This window comes from Thunnus albacares, chromosome 3 (genome assembly GCF_914725855.1).
Source record: "Thunnus albacares chromosome 3, fThuAlb1.1, whole genome shotgun sequence".
Classification (NCBI taxonomy): domain Eukaryota; kingdom Metazoa; phylum Chordata; class Actinopteri; order Scombriformes; family Scombridae; genus Thunnus; species Thunnus albacares.
In genome coordinates, this window is record NC_058108.1 from 32,896,678 (window position 1) to 32,913,596 (window position 16,919).

General features: G+C 37.4%; 1 protein-coding gene and 1 long non-coding RNA gene across 2 annotated transcripts; both read right to left on the minus strand.

The window, feature by feature from the left end:
- Window positions 1-9,318: 9,318 nt before the first annotated feature.
- Window positions 9,319-11,091, minus strand: LOC122973577. The gene is made up of 3 exons (XR_006400089.1): window positions 10,941-11,091; window positions 9,502-9,583; window positions 9,319-9,404 (listed from the first exon to the last, which is right to left on the minus strand). It is a non-coding gene; the product is annotated as an uncharacterized LOC122973577 (long non-coding RNA).
- An 813-nt stretch (window positions 11,092-11,904) lies between these two features.
- On the minus strand, window positions 11,905-13,422 carry LOC122973342 (B-cell receptor CD22-like). The gene is made up of 2 exons (XM_044340779.1): window positions 13,147-13,422; window positions 11,905-12,458 (listed from the first exon to the last, which is right to left on the minus strand). Exons 1-2 carry the CDS (start codon window positions 13,247-13,249, stop codon window positions 12,181-12,183), a joined length of 381 nt encoding a protein of 126 aa, XP_044196714.1. The 5' UTR covers window positions 13,250-13,422; the 3' UTR covers window positions 11,905-12,180.
- Between the last annotated feature and the right edge of the window lie 3,497 nt (window positions 13,423-16,919).

Genomic DNA, 16,919 nt, shown 5'->3' on the forward strand with positions numbered 1-16,919 from the left:
ATGTATTAAATCATGTTTAAAACTGAATTATTTGCCAAAATTGCATTCAGGTTAAATACATTAGGTTCCCACTTTGCAAGCTGTATTTTAAATATAAATTCACTTCACAGCTTCATGCTGACAATATAAATGTGTTTGAGTGCATTTATGAGTCAAGTGATCATAACTGTATTTTAGGGTAAGTTCTCTCAATAAGGTCTCTCTCTCACCTCTATAGTCTCTACAGGTTCATTTAGCCCGGTGTTGGAGCTCAGAGTTTTCCTCTTCCTGGATTGAATCCAACAAAATCAAAAAGTATTTAACTAAATGAAATTCATGTGAAAATGTTTTAATAAGAAAATTAAATAAATTATTTAATTTTTATTATTTTACCTCGTCAACAGATTCAAGAGAAGCAGAGCAATCAGCATCAGGACCACCAGAATCAACCTGATAATATTCATTATAAATACTGATTTCCCTAAAAATTGAGAGCAACAGGAAGGCTGATCAATAAATGTAGTATATGTGTGTGTGTGTGTGTGTGTGTGTGTGTGTGTGTGTGTGTGTGTGTGTGTGTGTGTGTGTGTGTGTGTGTGTGAAGTTCAATGAGCATAACTTACCTGATCCAACAGTCAGATATAAGGTGGAGTTATGACGTCCTCTTCTGTTCTGGGCTTCACAGTAATAATTCCCACTGTGTTCAGGTCTGACATCAGTGATGGTGAAGATCTGTCCTGATGCTTTTGGTGAGTCTTCATTCTCCTTGTACCAGGTATAATTAGCTGCTGGGTTAGCATCACTGCTACAGGTCAGATTCACTGAACTGCCCTCCACTATCTGACCAGAGGGACTCACTGACACAGCGGGAACCTTTGGAGCATCTGGAGGAGATGTATCAAAATGAATTAACTATAAAATGAGGAAGGGTTGCATTAGTACAACATGTTGTATTGGAGCTGCTCAGTGAACTACAGCAGCAGACTGAATGTGAAGCAGGCAGAGCTGAAGAAAACAGACATGATCAGACAAATCTTTTCCACTTTTTTTGGCAAGGTTAACAAAAGACAAACAGCTGTATGTTGCTTTTTAAATGAACTGTTTGACTCACATTTCACATCAATAAAGATGTATTCAGATGTCCTCTTCCCCTGCTGGTTCTCAGCTGTACAGTAATACTCTCCAGAGTCAGAGGACTGGATGGAGCTGAAGACAAGCTGTGGTTCTTTACTGAGAGGTTGAAGGTCTGGATTTACATTCTTCTTGTACCAGGTGTATTTAGCTGCTGGGTTAGCATCACTGCTACAGGTCAGAGTCACAGAACTGTCCAAGATAATGTCCCCAGAGGGACTCACAGACACCAGAGGAATCTTACGTGCATCTGAAGGAGAAAATATTGACATGTTTAAATCTTATGATCCAATCACAGTCATGCAGCTGTACAGTGCAGACATCATAACCTGACACTTATCACTGTTACTCTGCTGATTATGCTCATGCTCGTGGAATAAACTCACACACTGATGGAGAGGAGAACGTCTCATGTCCTTTCAAAGCACAGGAATAGCTGTCTGCAGGATAAAAAAAGCCCAAATAATAAGGAGACGTTTGTTCTGTTATTATCCGTCCTAATGCTTTTGGTGAGTCTTCATTCTCCTTGTACCAGGTATAATTAGCTGCTGGGTTAGCATCACTGCTACAGGTCAGATTTATTGAACTGCCCTCCACTATCTCACCAGAGGGACTCACTGACACAGAAGAGGTCTTTGGAGCATCTATAAAAGATGTATTAACACAGATTATTTTAAGGTGATGATTACTACAGTGGCACGTGATTTAAAAACAGCATGCATGTGGCAGCATCTGGAAACTTGAAGGTGGTCTGGTGAGTGGATGAATAGTGGATATTGTATTAATGTTTTGCTGTCTCATGTTGCTCTGCATGGCTTGTGAACTGTCTTGTGAGTGCTTATTTTGTTTTTGTGGCATCCTCTTGTCTTCTGTCTGTAATTTTTAACCATCACTTCATTGCTTTCAGAGCAAATGGGACTGGAGTTGAAAATTAGGCAGCTGACAAACACAGAAACATTGATTAATGTGCATTGTCTTTATAAATAGGTGAAATGTATAAAAGTTTGAACTGAAGGAAACAGAACTGTTAAATTATACTTTTACAGCAGATGGAACCTGAAGAAAACACACATGATCTACAAAATGCTTTTTGGTTAAAAAAATGCAAAGATGTTTACCAATATAAGCAGTTTTTACTTTTTAAATGAGATGTTTCACTCACATTTCACATCAATAAAGATGTATTCAGATGTCCTCTTCCCCAGCTGGTTCTCAGCTGTACAGTAATACTCTCCAGAGTCAGAGGACTGGATGGAGCTGAAGACAAGCTGTGGTTCTTTACTGAGAGGTTGAAGGTCTGGCTTTACATTCTTCTTATACCAGGTGTATTTAACTGCTGGGTTAGCATCACTGCTACAGGTCAGATTCACTGAACTGCCCTCAATGATATCATCAGAGGGACTCACTGACATAGAGGGAAGCTTTGGAGCATCTGTAAGAGATGATATGAACACATATTAACTTTGAGATGTAAATATTGTCATAAAACAAACTCTGTTTCATTTGCTGATAATTTATACTCTAAAGATAATAATGGAGGCAGGAATAAATAAAAGAAAGTATAGAGAATACATTTCCAGTTTTCTTGTTAATGTTTGATTATTACCACTGACCAGTGTACTGTCTCAGGTACTCACTGTCTTTCATGCAAGCAGTTTTAGACTGCAGATTGCAGATTGCTTATCACTAATTGTTAATCAGTTGACATGACATGTGAAGGATGTGTGACATTTAGTCTGATGCATCTCCTCACAATTGTAGTGCATGTTAATACACTGAATACACCACCATGAGTTCAAAGAGATGTACTGCATCAGTATGAGATGTAAGAAGTCACATGCTGAGTACAGTGTTTATTGTAAGTATTAAGAAAGTAAAAAGCGCAGTACAACAAAAAATAAAAGAAAATCAGTGATATAGAAATCTATGTGTAAATCAGAACACAAAATTTATTACGTCTACAGTTGGACGTCATTCACAATCTAAGATTCTGATTTACTGCAATCACTGTCACAATAAGTGACTCGTCTCTCCAATTAGAACTGAAAACATTTTTATTCAAGAATTTACTCATTTATCAATGAAATATAACTCTTTACTAACATCTAGTGGCAGCAATAGGAAATTACAAGTAGATTAGTAAAAACTCTGTGATGTGCTGATTTATTTTAGGTTCATTGTGGAGGCTGCTGTTTTTTTTTTTGGTACTGTTGAACTGTATTGCATAATACTGAGGTGGGGTGTGGTGTATCAAATAATGGGTCCACCCTCTTTCATATAAATAGGATGGACAAAATATTAACCATTTCAACCAAGTTAATAGATTAACAAATTCACAGTTCAGTCTAAGCATGTGTTACATGCAGGGAGTACAATATTAATAGCAATTCATAGTATTATATTGTTACCGGTTTGAAAAGTTAAAACATACTTAAAGGAGTAGTATGACATTTTGGGGAAACACACTTATTGGCTTTCTTGCTAAGAGTTAGAAGAAAAGATCGATACCACTCGCATGTCTGCACATGAAATATGAAACTACTGTCAGTAGCTGATTATCTAAGCTTAGCATTAAAACTGTAAGCTATTAGAACAACTTTTTAGCAAGGTTCAGTGGCTTCCACACTTTGAGGCTGCTAATCAACCAGCGATGACTCACTGCACCTGGCCAGGAAACAGAATGGCACATACTGTAAGCCCCTGTGAAAACCACAACTTCTCATTTTTACACTTCAGTTCTTGTAAGATGCTTAAGATGAAGCAATATGTACTATGTCTATTTTTCCTTCTACTACTTCTTCTGTTGGGAACCACTCGGCTAGTCTAGCAACCATAACATCCTAATTGGTGTTGTGTCAAAACATGTTATTAACATACCATACATAATACTTTTAACACAAATGTCTATACGTTTTAGAAATATTATCACCATATTAACACCTATTCATTAGGCCTAAGGAGTCAGAGGACAAAAATGGAAAATATTTATTTTCTCCACCTCTGATAAAAAACATTTTATTTCAAATAAAAAAAGTACAGAACAGAGTGAGAAAAAATTAAATAAATGGTGTAACAAATACAAATATATAAAGAACATAACAAGATAGAATCATAATAATCATAATAATAGGTATACAAAATGTAAGAATTGTTATGGTAATGTAGTAGAAATAACTGGAAACAAAACCAATTCGGAAAGTGAAACTGGTTAAAAAAAAAAAAAAGAAAAAAAAAGAAGTGTGGAAATAGAATGTGGTAGCATAGTGTATACACAGAAAAGAGAAAAAAAATTACTCAGACCTTGGAAATTGTTTTATATCTTAAAATCTATCTTTAAATTTCTTTAAAAATTACAAGCTTACCACTTAGCATCTGATACAGTAGTGCAGAGATATGTCTGAAGCCGCATGTTGGTGTGTCTACATTAAACCCATGTTAAAGGTACCCTGTTGAGTCTTCAACCACTAGTAGCATTATGGAGCAATGTTTTTACAATCCTCATTTTGTTTGTGTCGTGCACACTAAAGCCAGCAAGACAACATGCTCACAATAACAATGCTAACATGCAGATGTTTAGCAGGTGTAATGTATGCCATGTTCACCATATTATTTTAGTGTTAGCATGCTAAGAATTGCTAATTAGCGCTAACCTAGTAAAGTACAACTGTGGCTGATGGAAATATTGTTAGTTTTGTAGGTATTTGGTTATAAACCAAAGTATTGGACAGATTCAAATTTTGACCTGATGGTGTATGGGCTCAAAATAGAGTCAAATGTACTGTAGCTGTGTATCACAAGAGCTGAAAATTTTGTATGAATACATTCAAATGTGTGAATGTGTAAAAAAAGTTTTGAACAAATGAATTTAAATGATTGAATCTGTAAAAATACCTGAACAAATAGATTTAATTTTTGAACCTCTAAGGAGATCTGTAGCGGTGCATGACATTTTGTGAAAAAATGAAAAAGATTTGCACAAATAAAAAAACGTGTGAGTGCATAAAGAAGAAAAGGTTTGCAGTTACGCATCTATCTGTTTGTGGGTGAAAAAAGTTACCATAAAACTCAATTGTATGTGTGAATCCCAAGTTTACAGCTACAAATCAAATCTATGAGTACAAATCAAACCTACAAATACTTTTGCCCCACATTTGACGCTTCCTCCTGAATAGCCAGTGGGGATGCTCTGAAATGCTGGGAGAATGCCCACTAAAAGCACACCCCAATTGAACGGCCTCTGAAATTAACAACACTTGTGCTGAAATCCCTTATAAAAATAAACAATTTAAAATAGGCCTTGTTTGTAGTTGTAGGACAAGCAACACGGATGATATGTATAAGATGAAGTATTGTTAGAAGTCACTATTTAATTCGGCACCTAGATTGTAGATAAATGTGAACTTATTTCACTAAAAACGTAACTTAAGTGACTGGTTAACAAGTGATCCATAACCAATCATCATTATGTTAAATTGCTGTATTTTTCAATGGAGTTTGGTGCACTTAATGTAACACACTTCTCTGCTGAAAAGTCCTTTGCAGCTTCATTTTGGCCATCATCTTTGGAGCAAAAGCCTCTCACACCATGCTTTTTGGTGAAGTGCTGCCCAGCAAATGCTCTCCCTCTGCCTCGGGACTTCCCATCCAAACAATTGGTGCTGAAGCTGAAGCCTGAGGATCAGAAGCTGCTCGGTTGGGGTGTGCTTTCAGTGCCTTCAGCATACATTCCCCATTGAATCTGTGACTTATTTCCCCGTTTCAAAGCATCCCCATTGGCTGATCAGGAGTAGTTTGCACACATTCAGATGTGGTGATACGCAGCTACAATACATTTGACCCTACTTTGAGCCCATAATTGTGGTGATAGGGAAAAACATTTCGGATCATTAAAGTCAATATAGTTCTTTCTGAGAGGACCATGAATGTTATTTCATGGCAATCCATTCAGTAGTTGTTGAGACATTTCACTCAAAACCACAATTATCAACTTCATGATGGTGATAAAGAAAAAGTCAAGCAAGTCATTGGGATTCATTGTCTGGTAAAAATAAATGTATGTACCAAATTTCATGCGAAACAACCCTGTAGATATTGAGATATTTCTCTAGATGAGTGAAAACTCTGAAGTGCTGATACTGAAAAGTCAGGGAATCATCAACGTCATTAGAATTCATCCATATCCTGGGAATCTGCTGATATTTATACCAAATGTTATGACAATCCATCCAACAGTTGTCAAGACATGTTACTAAAAACCAAGTATGTCAACTAGAGTTGAAGTCAGGGGATCACCAAAGTTAGTGGGATTCATCCTGTGGGGACCATAAGTTGCTGTTCCAACAGGACCAACAAACCGACCAACCGACTGACATTGCCATCTCCAAAGCTATGCCACTAGCATAGCTAAAAATCAATTGATTACCTGCTTTAAAATTAAAAAAGGGCAGACTAGAGATTCCTGTTGTGTTCATCAGGTTTTGTTGACTGTGCTGTACAGTGCAGCCGGGTCTTCCTCTGTTTCCTGACCTCTGGTACTGAGAAAAAAAAAAATCAAATGATCCTGGAGATGGTATAAAATAATAGTGATAGAAAGAATGTAAACAAAACAAGCAAATTCAACAGCAATATTGTTATTATTATTATTGTAATTATTTCTTGTGCCTGTTGTGGTGGGGGCAGACTAAGACATCCTTTCCTGCTCCAGCTCCTCCTGGTGGATCTTGATGAGGTGATCTCAACCAGCATGTTCTGAGTCTGTTACAAAGCCTTCTCCCAGTTGTGTATGTAAGACATCTACAGGGAAACATCGAGGAGGCATCTTAACCAGGTGCCCAAACCTCTACAGCTCATTTCGATGCAATATAGCAATGGTTTTCTCTTAACACCTTCCAGGTATCAGAGCTAAGTCAACTTATACTTAAGGGTGAGCCCACAAACTCTTTAGCCTCTTTCACACACACTTCCCTGTAAATTACTGGGATAACCGTTCAGGCACTGCCAGTGATTTTCACTATTCACACATGCAGCTACATTCAGGAAAATTTCCATCTTGTGCCTTTTCACACATGCCATGGCAATGCCAGAATAGATGGGGCAAAGGACAGCCCGGCAGATGGCGGTCATACAACACTTATGGATGCCAAATGTCATGAAACTCAACAGAAGAAAAAGATGTGGCAAGGCTGGAGGTACGTGTACGCGGCAGAAGACGTCTCTTTATTATTTTCAGGAACATTGTGGGTGAGGAACTGTTTTGTCCGGTGCCAATGTTCTTGAAATGTTTTCAATATTCAAGACGTTTGTGAGACAAATCACCCGTGAAAGCATTGGCAAGACAACCATAAATAAGTCACAGATTCAAATATGTCATCAGCAGAGTCTTGTGATTGTTTCGCTCGCTCCACGTGAAAGCGTCTTTCACTAGACGGCTGTAACCCTTTATGTGCTTGTCCCTGCAATGTTACTGCTTTCATTCACAACACAACCATACTATACTGGCATTTTCCCTGAAATGTTACTAGGTCTTGAAGTGGAAAATTGGCAGTACAGATTTCCCTGAATGTTGATCCCTGCTCCCATTCACACATGATACCATGCATGAGTGAAACAAAAAGCTTGGCGAGAGTTTTGCCTTCAGACTCTGATCTTCTGATCAACCTGTCGATCTTATGCTCCCTTTTACCATGACTCAAGAATAAGACCTTAAGATAACAGCATTTCTTTGCTTGGAGCAGCAACTCATTCCCAACCAGAAGGGGGCAATCCATGGGTTTTCCCTAGACTACCTTAGCCTCAGATTTGGAGGTGTCAACCATCCAACCGGCTGCTTTATATTCTGCTGCAAACCAATCTAAAGTGTGCTGTAGGTCTCAGGCTGATGTAGCCAACAGAACTACATTATCTGCAAATGCCAGAGTCCTTGGGTCACAAAAATTGGACACTCCACTCCTTGATCCCCATTGTTTATCCTGAATCTGAGGTTTGACAGTTGACTTCTCAAAAGTAAATCTTTTGTACCCGCTATGTGTAGGTTTCCTGGGGAAGCTGAGCTATGTGCACCCTAATAATTAGAGGACATTCTCTGGTCCCTTTTTATAGAAGATGGGAACTGCCATCCCCGTTTGCTAGTCCATAGGCACTGTCCTCCCCGTGACATTGCAATACCGAGACAAGATTGATGCTCTGTTGGTGAACCACATTCAAGCTTGATACTTCTTCAAGAGTTTTTGATTTCCTCAATGACCCTCAACAGAGAGATGGGCAAGTTCTCTACCTCTGCCTCCTCCAAAGAGAGCATGTTAGTCAGGTTCAGTGTTCTTTTCACATAACTAAATTTATTCCTGTATGATCCCCTTAAGGTCTTACATTGTGCACGACAACTTCAGAAAGGTTCTGTTAAACCATAACATGACATGCTAAACCAAAAGTCTTTTCAATGGCTTCTCCAATTTTTTCCTCCACCGGAGTGTTTCTATATGACAAAAAAAGCTGCAGTTCTTCTGGCCTGCTGCTGATTCAGAGGTCCCTCGGGCGACCTAATTCAAATAGGTGTCACTGGAACATTTCAAGAAAGCTGGATACTACGAATCCTCAGCAGGAAAACTGTGAGTATCTCCACACACCCCCAAAAGCCTTTGACCCAGACAGCTCTGGAAAAGGAGGCATGATTCATGAGTTTGGTTCCAGAGCTGGTGTAGTACGTAGAGCCCAACTATATCACACTAGACACACTACATACTAGTTCAAGCTCCTTTCTCACTAGAGTTATTTCATCACCAGGAAACTAAGCTGTGATTCTACTGGAATCATGGTTAGTCGTGTCACATTGTAATGGATTGAGCTAAGTTTGAATGATGAACACTAACATGACAAGCAACCACGACCAACATGGCCTAAGCAACAGCACCTCAAGTAATGATACAGATCAAATAGATGTTCCTGTTTCACCAACAAGAGACAAAAGGGCAAGTAAAGAAATATAAGGTATTGAACAAATACACTGTTCAAAATACAAAGTTCTGGATGTACCAGGAATTTAATCATGACCAAGTGATGAAGAGGATTGAAGAGTGACTAATGGCAATGAGGACATGAACTGCTTCACAACTTGACTGAGTTTTCATGTTGTACTTTATGATACTGAGTGATTAAGCAATCTGAACAGAACTGATGAACAGGATTGAGCAGGGTTTCACTGTATTTTTCACTGAATTGCTTAATTCTCTTTACTCACCTGTTCTCTGTTCTCATCTCTCTCTCCGGGCTCCGATAATTGCTTACAGGGCCTCTTTTTACTGGTTAGGGGAATTAATTAAGAAGACAAATTATTTCATAATTCAGTTGCCAAACTGTACTTAATAAGCAATGCTTTAGTTAAACAAATCAACTTACTTTATCAATAGGAAGACAAAGAGTAGTATGATAGCCAGAAGAACAGCAGTGGTTGTTCCAATGATAACTGATTTCCATGCTCCTGGGTAATGGTGATAAAATACAACACTGATATAACAAAAAAAAAGATCTTTTGAGATAGTGTAATAATAATAATAATGTAATAATAATCTCCTCCTAGGAGACAAACGACATTGTTCTGTGGGATCCCCAAGCTATCTTAGGCCAGCTGGGAGATTGAACCCTTTCACTACATCCAGGGTCTATCCCATGGCCTTCTTCCAGGTAGATGTGCTACAACTGGTAGTATGGCACATTTCCTCTAAATGAAAACATACAGTAGCTCAATATCAAAATTCTCCATAAGTCCATGTTTCTCTCAGCCACTACTGAATACAAATGGCTCTATATCTGTGGTGGCACTACAACCAGCTCAAGCAGAGCTCCAACAGTTTGTTACTTTCCTGACCTTGAAATTTGCTTTACCAAATAAGTAACTGAAGCATTTTTGCACATAGAATCAATGCACCTGCATGAACTAAAATAGCCAGTTAGCATTTCCTTTAGTCCCACAGTTTCATACTTGGTAAACACTAAGGCCTCTTACAGAAAATATTTTATTTAGTGCAACTTGGGTCTTATTTTTGTAGTTATTGCCTTTGTTTTTGTGGCACATGAGAACACTGTATTCATCAAGTTACTTGCAATTATCTGGGTAAACAGGGACATCACTACACAAAATCTGACAGGACAAAAGCAGTCAGGCAATCAAACAGCTAGAAAAAAGCAAACTGTTAAGTAGGATGAGCTTAAACTTTATTTGGAAGTAAAAGAAAGAAAGAAAGTGGACAAACCGGAAATGTTGGTAAAAATCTTCTCATTAGTGTGTGCAGTCAAATACAGCAAGTAGCTAAAAGTGAAACCAGGAAGTCTGTCTGTAAACTGTGTGCATGTCTATAAATGACAGTGTGAGTAACTATTGCACTGTAAGCTTCTGTTTTTTCTTGCAAATAAGTTTGGCTTTTTCTGGATGTTTGACTGCTTGTGTTTCTATATATATATATATATATATATATATATATATATATATATATATATATATATATATTATTATTACTATTATTATTTTTAGTTATGTTACCAAGTTCTGAAATCTCAGCAATTAAAGACAGCAATCTTTTATTTTTCATAACCATTTTTGTCCCAGTCCCAGTCATTGCAAAAACCTTTGGTGCAGACTATCATTCACTCCCTCTGATATACACATAGAATCACCAGCTGCTTCTTCTCACCTGAAACTGAAGAGTTTCACATGGATGGTTTAACTTGCAAAGGGCTTCATTAAATTGCCACCACAAAATCCCCCCACCTTCATTTCATCATATGGTGGATTATGACCGATGATGTGTGCATGTGTGACTGAATTGAAAAAAATGTACCTGCTACAACAGTCAGATATAAGGTGGAGTTACGATGTCCTCTTTTGTTCTGTGCATCACAGTAATAATTTCCACTGTGTTCAGGTCTGACATCAGTGATGGTGAAGATCTGTCCTGATGCTTTTGGTGAGTCTTCATTCTCCTTGTACCAGGTATAATTAGCTGCTGGGTTAGCATCACTGCTACAGGTCAGATTCCCTGAACTGCCCTCCACTATCTCACCAGAGGGACTCACTGACACAGAGGGAAGCTTTGGAGCATCTGGGAGGCAATATGTATAGAGACCAAACAAATCAATATTTTTCTTCGGGTTCATTTTTATGCATACAAAAACCAGCAGGAGGGGACGAAAGAAAAAGCAGCCAAGTTAGAATCTACCTTTCAGTCTTCCTACTTTAGAACATGATATTGTTTCTATCAGCCTAAACTCAGATGGCAGATAAATCATAATGTACTGTTAAACCCCACTTTGTGTGTCAGAGATTTTATTTGTTTTGTACTCACACTGGACATCAATGAATAGAGATGAAGAGTTGATCTGTCCATAATTATTCTCAGACTTGCAGTGGTATGACCCTCTGTCTTCAGGGCTGATGGAGGTGAAATGATAAATTCCTTCTGGTCCTTGAGGCAGTGTTTGGTTCTCCTTGTACCAGGTGTATTTAGCAGCTGGGTTAGCATCACTGCTACAGGTCAGAGTCACTGAACTGCCCTCCACTATCTCACCAGAGGGACTCACTGACACAGAAGAGGTCTTTGTAGCATCTATAAAAGATAACACAGATTATTTTAAAGTGATGATTACTAAAGTGGCACAGGATTTTAAAAATGGCATCATGCATGTGGCAGCATCTGGAAACTTGAAAGTGGTCTGGTGAATGGATGAATAGTGGATATTGTATTAATGTTTTGCTGTCTCCTGTTGCTCTGCATGGCTTGTGAACTATCTTTTGAGTGCTTATTTTTTTGTTATTGTCTGTCTGTAATTTTTAACCATCACTTTATTAGTTTCAGGACATCTCACCATGCGACTGAAGTTGAAAATTAGCCAGCTGGCTAACACAGAAATGTTGATTAATGTGTGTTGTCCTTATAAATAAATGAAAAATCCCAAAGTCTGTATCGAATTGAACAGATGGAACCTGAAGAAAACACATATGATCTGCAAAATGTTTTTGGTTAAAAAAGTGCAAAGATGTTTACCAGTGTAAGCATTTTTTTGCTTTTTAAATAAGCAGTTTTACTCACATTTCACATCAATAAAGATGTATTCAGATGTCCTCTTCCCCAGCTGGTTCTCAGTTGTACAGTAATACTCTCCAGAGTCAGAGGACTGGATGGAGCTGAAGACAAGCTGTGATTCTTTCCTGAGAGGTTCAAGGTCTGGCTTTACATTCTCCTTGTACCAGGTGTATTTAGCTGCTGGGTTAGCATCACTGCTACAGGTCAGAGTCACTGAACTGTCCTCCATTATATCATCAGAGGGACTCATTGACACAGAGGGAAGCTTTGGAGGATCTGTAAGAGATGATATGAACACATATTAACTTTAATATGAGAATATTATCATAAAACAAAGTCTGTTTCATTTGCTGATAATATATACTCTAAAGACAATAATGGAGGCAGGAATAAATAAAAGAAAGTAGAGTACATTTTCAATTCACTGTTTAATGTTTTATTATTGCCACAGACCTGTCTCAAGTACTCACTGACTTTAATACCAGCAGTTTTGGACTCCTGCTGGTGGGAGCAGATTGCTAATTACTAATCTTTAATCAGTTGTCCTTTTCTACATTTGTTTCTCTCTCTCCCTCTCTCTCCCACTGTGTGTGTGTGTGTGTGTGTGTGTGTGTGTGTGTGTGTGTGTGTGTGTGTGTGTGTGTGTATTCAGGTACCTCTACCTGCCTCACTGTCACACATCTTGTTTTGTTCTATAAATCTTGCTGTCTCTACAAACATTCTGAAGATCACATTGCTTGTATTGTGTGTCCTGCAGTTGACACACCGTAGCACAAGCCAGCATGTCATTAAAAAACAAACAAACAATTGACATGTTTTGGTCTGAGTAAAATAGTTATGTTGATAAAAGTACAACGTATAAATGAAAAAGTGCAAGCGGTAAAACTGGGTCTGGCTTGTTGTAGACTATTTGGGTCAAAGTTTTCACTTGATGTGTTAGTGGAACACTGTAGAGAAAACTCACACACTGAAGGAGAGCGGAAAGATTCATATCCTGATAGAGCACAAGAATACTCATCCTCAGGATTAATTCGATCTGGATGAAAATAAACTTTGTTTCCCTCCATTAGCTGGCCATTCTTGTACCAGATGTAGGAAGGATCAACAGGCAGCTGACAATTGCTGTGACATGTCAGCTCTGTCCAGGTGGGATTCTGGTTGGAGAAAGATTTCTTAACATGCACTTGGAAGTCTGGATCTGTGAACAACAAACAGAAATGTCATTTCAGAATTAACTGTCAACATACAGCACATACAAGCAAATATCCACATGTTCACAGTAACATTTCCTAAATGATCTGAAACATCTGAAACTAACTGATCACAACGTCAAGGAATCAACCATTTATAGCAAATGGTTATAAAGTTAGATTTGATGGAAAAGAACGTGCTCTTTGAGGGAGCTCTCAGAGAATCCAAGCAGTAATGAAGAGTCTGCTAACTATCCTTAATAATCACATAGATGAACATTAGATTTGAGAGAAATAAAGAATACCAAAAGCAAAGCACATAATGAGGAGACTGGGGCAGCAGATGGTGTCAGCATTAGCATGTAAACAAAGAAATAGTAAGAAGTGTCGGGTCACAATGGAAGCACTGTCCACTTCTATCAATATGATGACCATTATTAGTCAGCTGGTAGCCAAGCAGCTGGTAAAGCTCTGTGCTCTGCCTGAACTAATGTTTTGCTCCATTTAAAATGAAAATGTTACCTGTGACAGTCAAAGTGACTCCAGGTGAACCAAAATATTTCCCTCCTGAGTCGTTTGTTATGAACCTGAACTTGTACTCAGCTGAGTCGCTCTCTCTCAGGTCTGTGATTCTCAGAGTGCAGTCGTTCTTATCACACTGATACTGAACACGACCTGAATACTCTTTTTTCAGATCCACAAACACACCATTACTCTCTTTTGTAAACCAGAATGTTTCCTTAACTACAGTAGAAGTGCCCTTTATTCTGGATGGGTATCTGTAAGTGCAGTTTATCTTCACTGTTGATCTTTTGAAGGCACAGATCTGAGTAGAGGTGTAAGTCACTCCCCAGTCATTCTGACCCTGGACCACTGTAACACAGAGCACATCAGAAACCACAATCAGATTCAAAACAACATCAGGGGAAAGATTTATTTTCACTTATTATTGTGTTTCAGATTGCATACCTGGAAAGGAAACTAGGAAACAAATATACAAATATTTAGTTTGCTTAATATCAGTTTTAAAGAAAAAAACAAGTGAAAGTTTTTGAGATGGTTTAAAGACAGATTAATGTTTGATCATTGCTGTTTCTCTCTCAGTAGTGTTTTGAAGGTAAATCTATACAGTAAAAGAGAGACAAGACACAGTAGACAGTTTAGTTAAAACAGAAAAGTATGAAGTAAAGTGACTCTCTATCATATGTAAGTGTCAAATATTGATTTAAGTCTTGAATCTATTTAAAAATAAGTGAAGCATCATTTCAAATCTAAAAACAATCCACGATTCAAGTCCTCTTTTGGACAAGTTATATAAGTAAATGCATTTTTAATTAAAAACAAAAACAAAACAAAACATTTGTGTGTACACAAATGTGAACAATTGAACATAAATGTGCATATTGGTCAACCAACAAAAATGTCCCAACCATTATAAAACCAATCCTATGCCTCATGGCTGCAGAGTTTTAAAGATAGACTATGTATCACTTTACAGGTCAAATATAAACATGGTGATCTGAGAATGAATGATTTCTTCCTCTCTGAAACTCACTTCATGCTGCTCTGAATAAGTTACAATGTACCTACAATGTAAATGTAGACATACAGTACCTGACACAGAGAGAAGGAAGACAACAAATCCACTCGCTGTTGCTGTTAAACTCATAGCTGCTCCTCTCATCTCTCTGACTTCAGAGATAATAAAACATGTCTGCAGGTAAATAATAATCCCAAGAAGAAAAAAGACTTCAATGTAGAAGGACGTTGTCTTCATAAGATCACTTCTCTCTGTGGTCTGCAGGCAGAAGACAGAAGTCAAGCTGTTAAAAATAAACTCAACTTCCTTCCTCTTTACATCATTAACATGCAAAATGAGCCAGATGCCAGTAGATGAAACTTAAGAAGTAATGATGTGTTGTTTGCAAACTCTGAACTTCTTTTTATAATCTATTTAAGGAATGTACGACTAATTTCATGTAAATAAAGAGTTTTTAATGTCGTCCTGACATTATGTGTGGGCACAAGATCTGTGTCTGAAAAAAAAAAGACATTTATTAACATACGAAAAGACTGCAAATTCATTCATTAAACTATTTAAGAGTCTTAGCAAACACTGATTAATCAGGCCAAACAGCAGGAGAAAGGAGAAAGGATTTGTCTTTTGAGTCTAATTACTTTGTTGTGTTTTATTTTATTTATGCAAAACAAAACAACAAAGAATAAGGACGAATGTAATTACATGGTTTTGAAAGTGTGATATAGAACAAAAACAAGCTGTAATAATATGTATAAAGAAAGCAGAAAAAACAGACAATTGTAATGTTACTGTAAGGAGTAGAAATAATTCACAAGATGAATATTGACAACAAATACTTGACTGACAATAAAACTGGTTGTAATAATGAAACTGGAAAACAACTGCAAATACAGAAAGGACAGTGGAAATGGTCTGTTATCAATGAAATATAACTCTTTACTATCATCTAGTGGCAACAATAGGAAACTACAAGTTGATCAGTAAAAGCTCTCTAATACTCCAGTGTATTTTTAAAATATCTTAAACACTACAGTCTTACCACTTGTTAACTAACTGATACACTACTCCTGAGATATGTCCAAAGCTGCAAGTTATAATAATCTTCAGTATATCTCCTCTAACCCAACGTTAATAAATATTACACTGGCAAGTATCCACAGCTCCACAAAATGACTCCGGTGATTCCAGTCGCACAAATACTACAAGTTTAAATTAGCAGGTTTTACAATGAAAGTTTTGTCACTGGGATCACCTTCACTACTTACATCTTTAACAAACAGAAACAATAAATATGTTGAGGCTGTCTGGCACTGATGATAAATCCTACTGGCAGATCAATTATGTTGTCAATCCAAATGCTGCTTACTGCTTTCTTCCATTGTTTCAAAGGATCCACAATGAAATTAATAAGTACGGGAGCTAGGTCTGAATGGGATTTTACTTCAGCAGTAAAATAAACTGTCAATTTAAACCCAATGGTTACCTGCTGAAATAAAAAAAATAAATAAATAAAATGAAAAGTTAATTTGAAAAAATAAATATCTGCACACCTGAATATGTGACAGGTGTGTTGGAGGAAGGTGCAACTTGAAAACAATGAGGAGAACTCTGACACACTGTCTCGCTTGTTGCTGGAATAATTTATTAAATCATGTTTCAGACAGGTCTGAGCTGCACTTTCCTTTAATGCACCTGTCACATATTCAGGTGTGTAGAGATTTTTTTTCAATTTTCTTTTTCATTTTTTAACATTTTTCTTTCAGCAGGTGTAGCACCCCAACACTCTATACTATGTCTAAGATGCTGTAAGTGACTTTAGACTGGTGATGGTTGTTTGGGTTCAGTCTATTAAAAAGGTAGCTACCACAGAGGTTTACTTGTTTTGGGTGAAACTTATAATAGCCTAATAATAAACAAAGAAACTGTCAAACTTGGCATTAGGTCTATTCACTTTTATCATGCTGTATTTTAAATAACTGACCACAGACAAGACTTTAGAAGGACCGA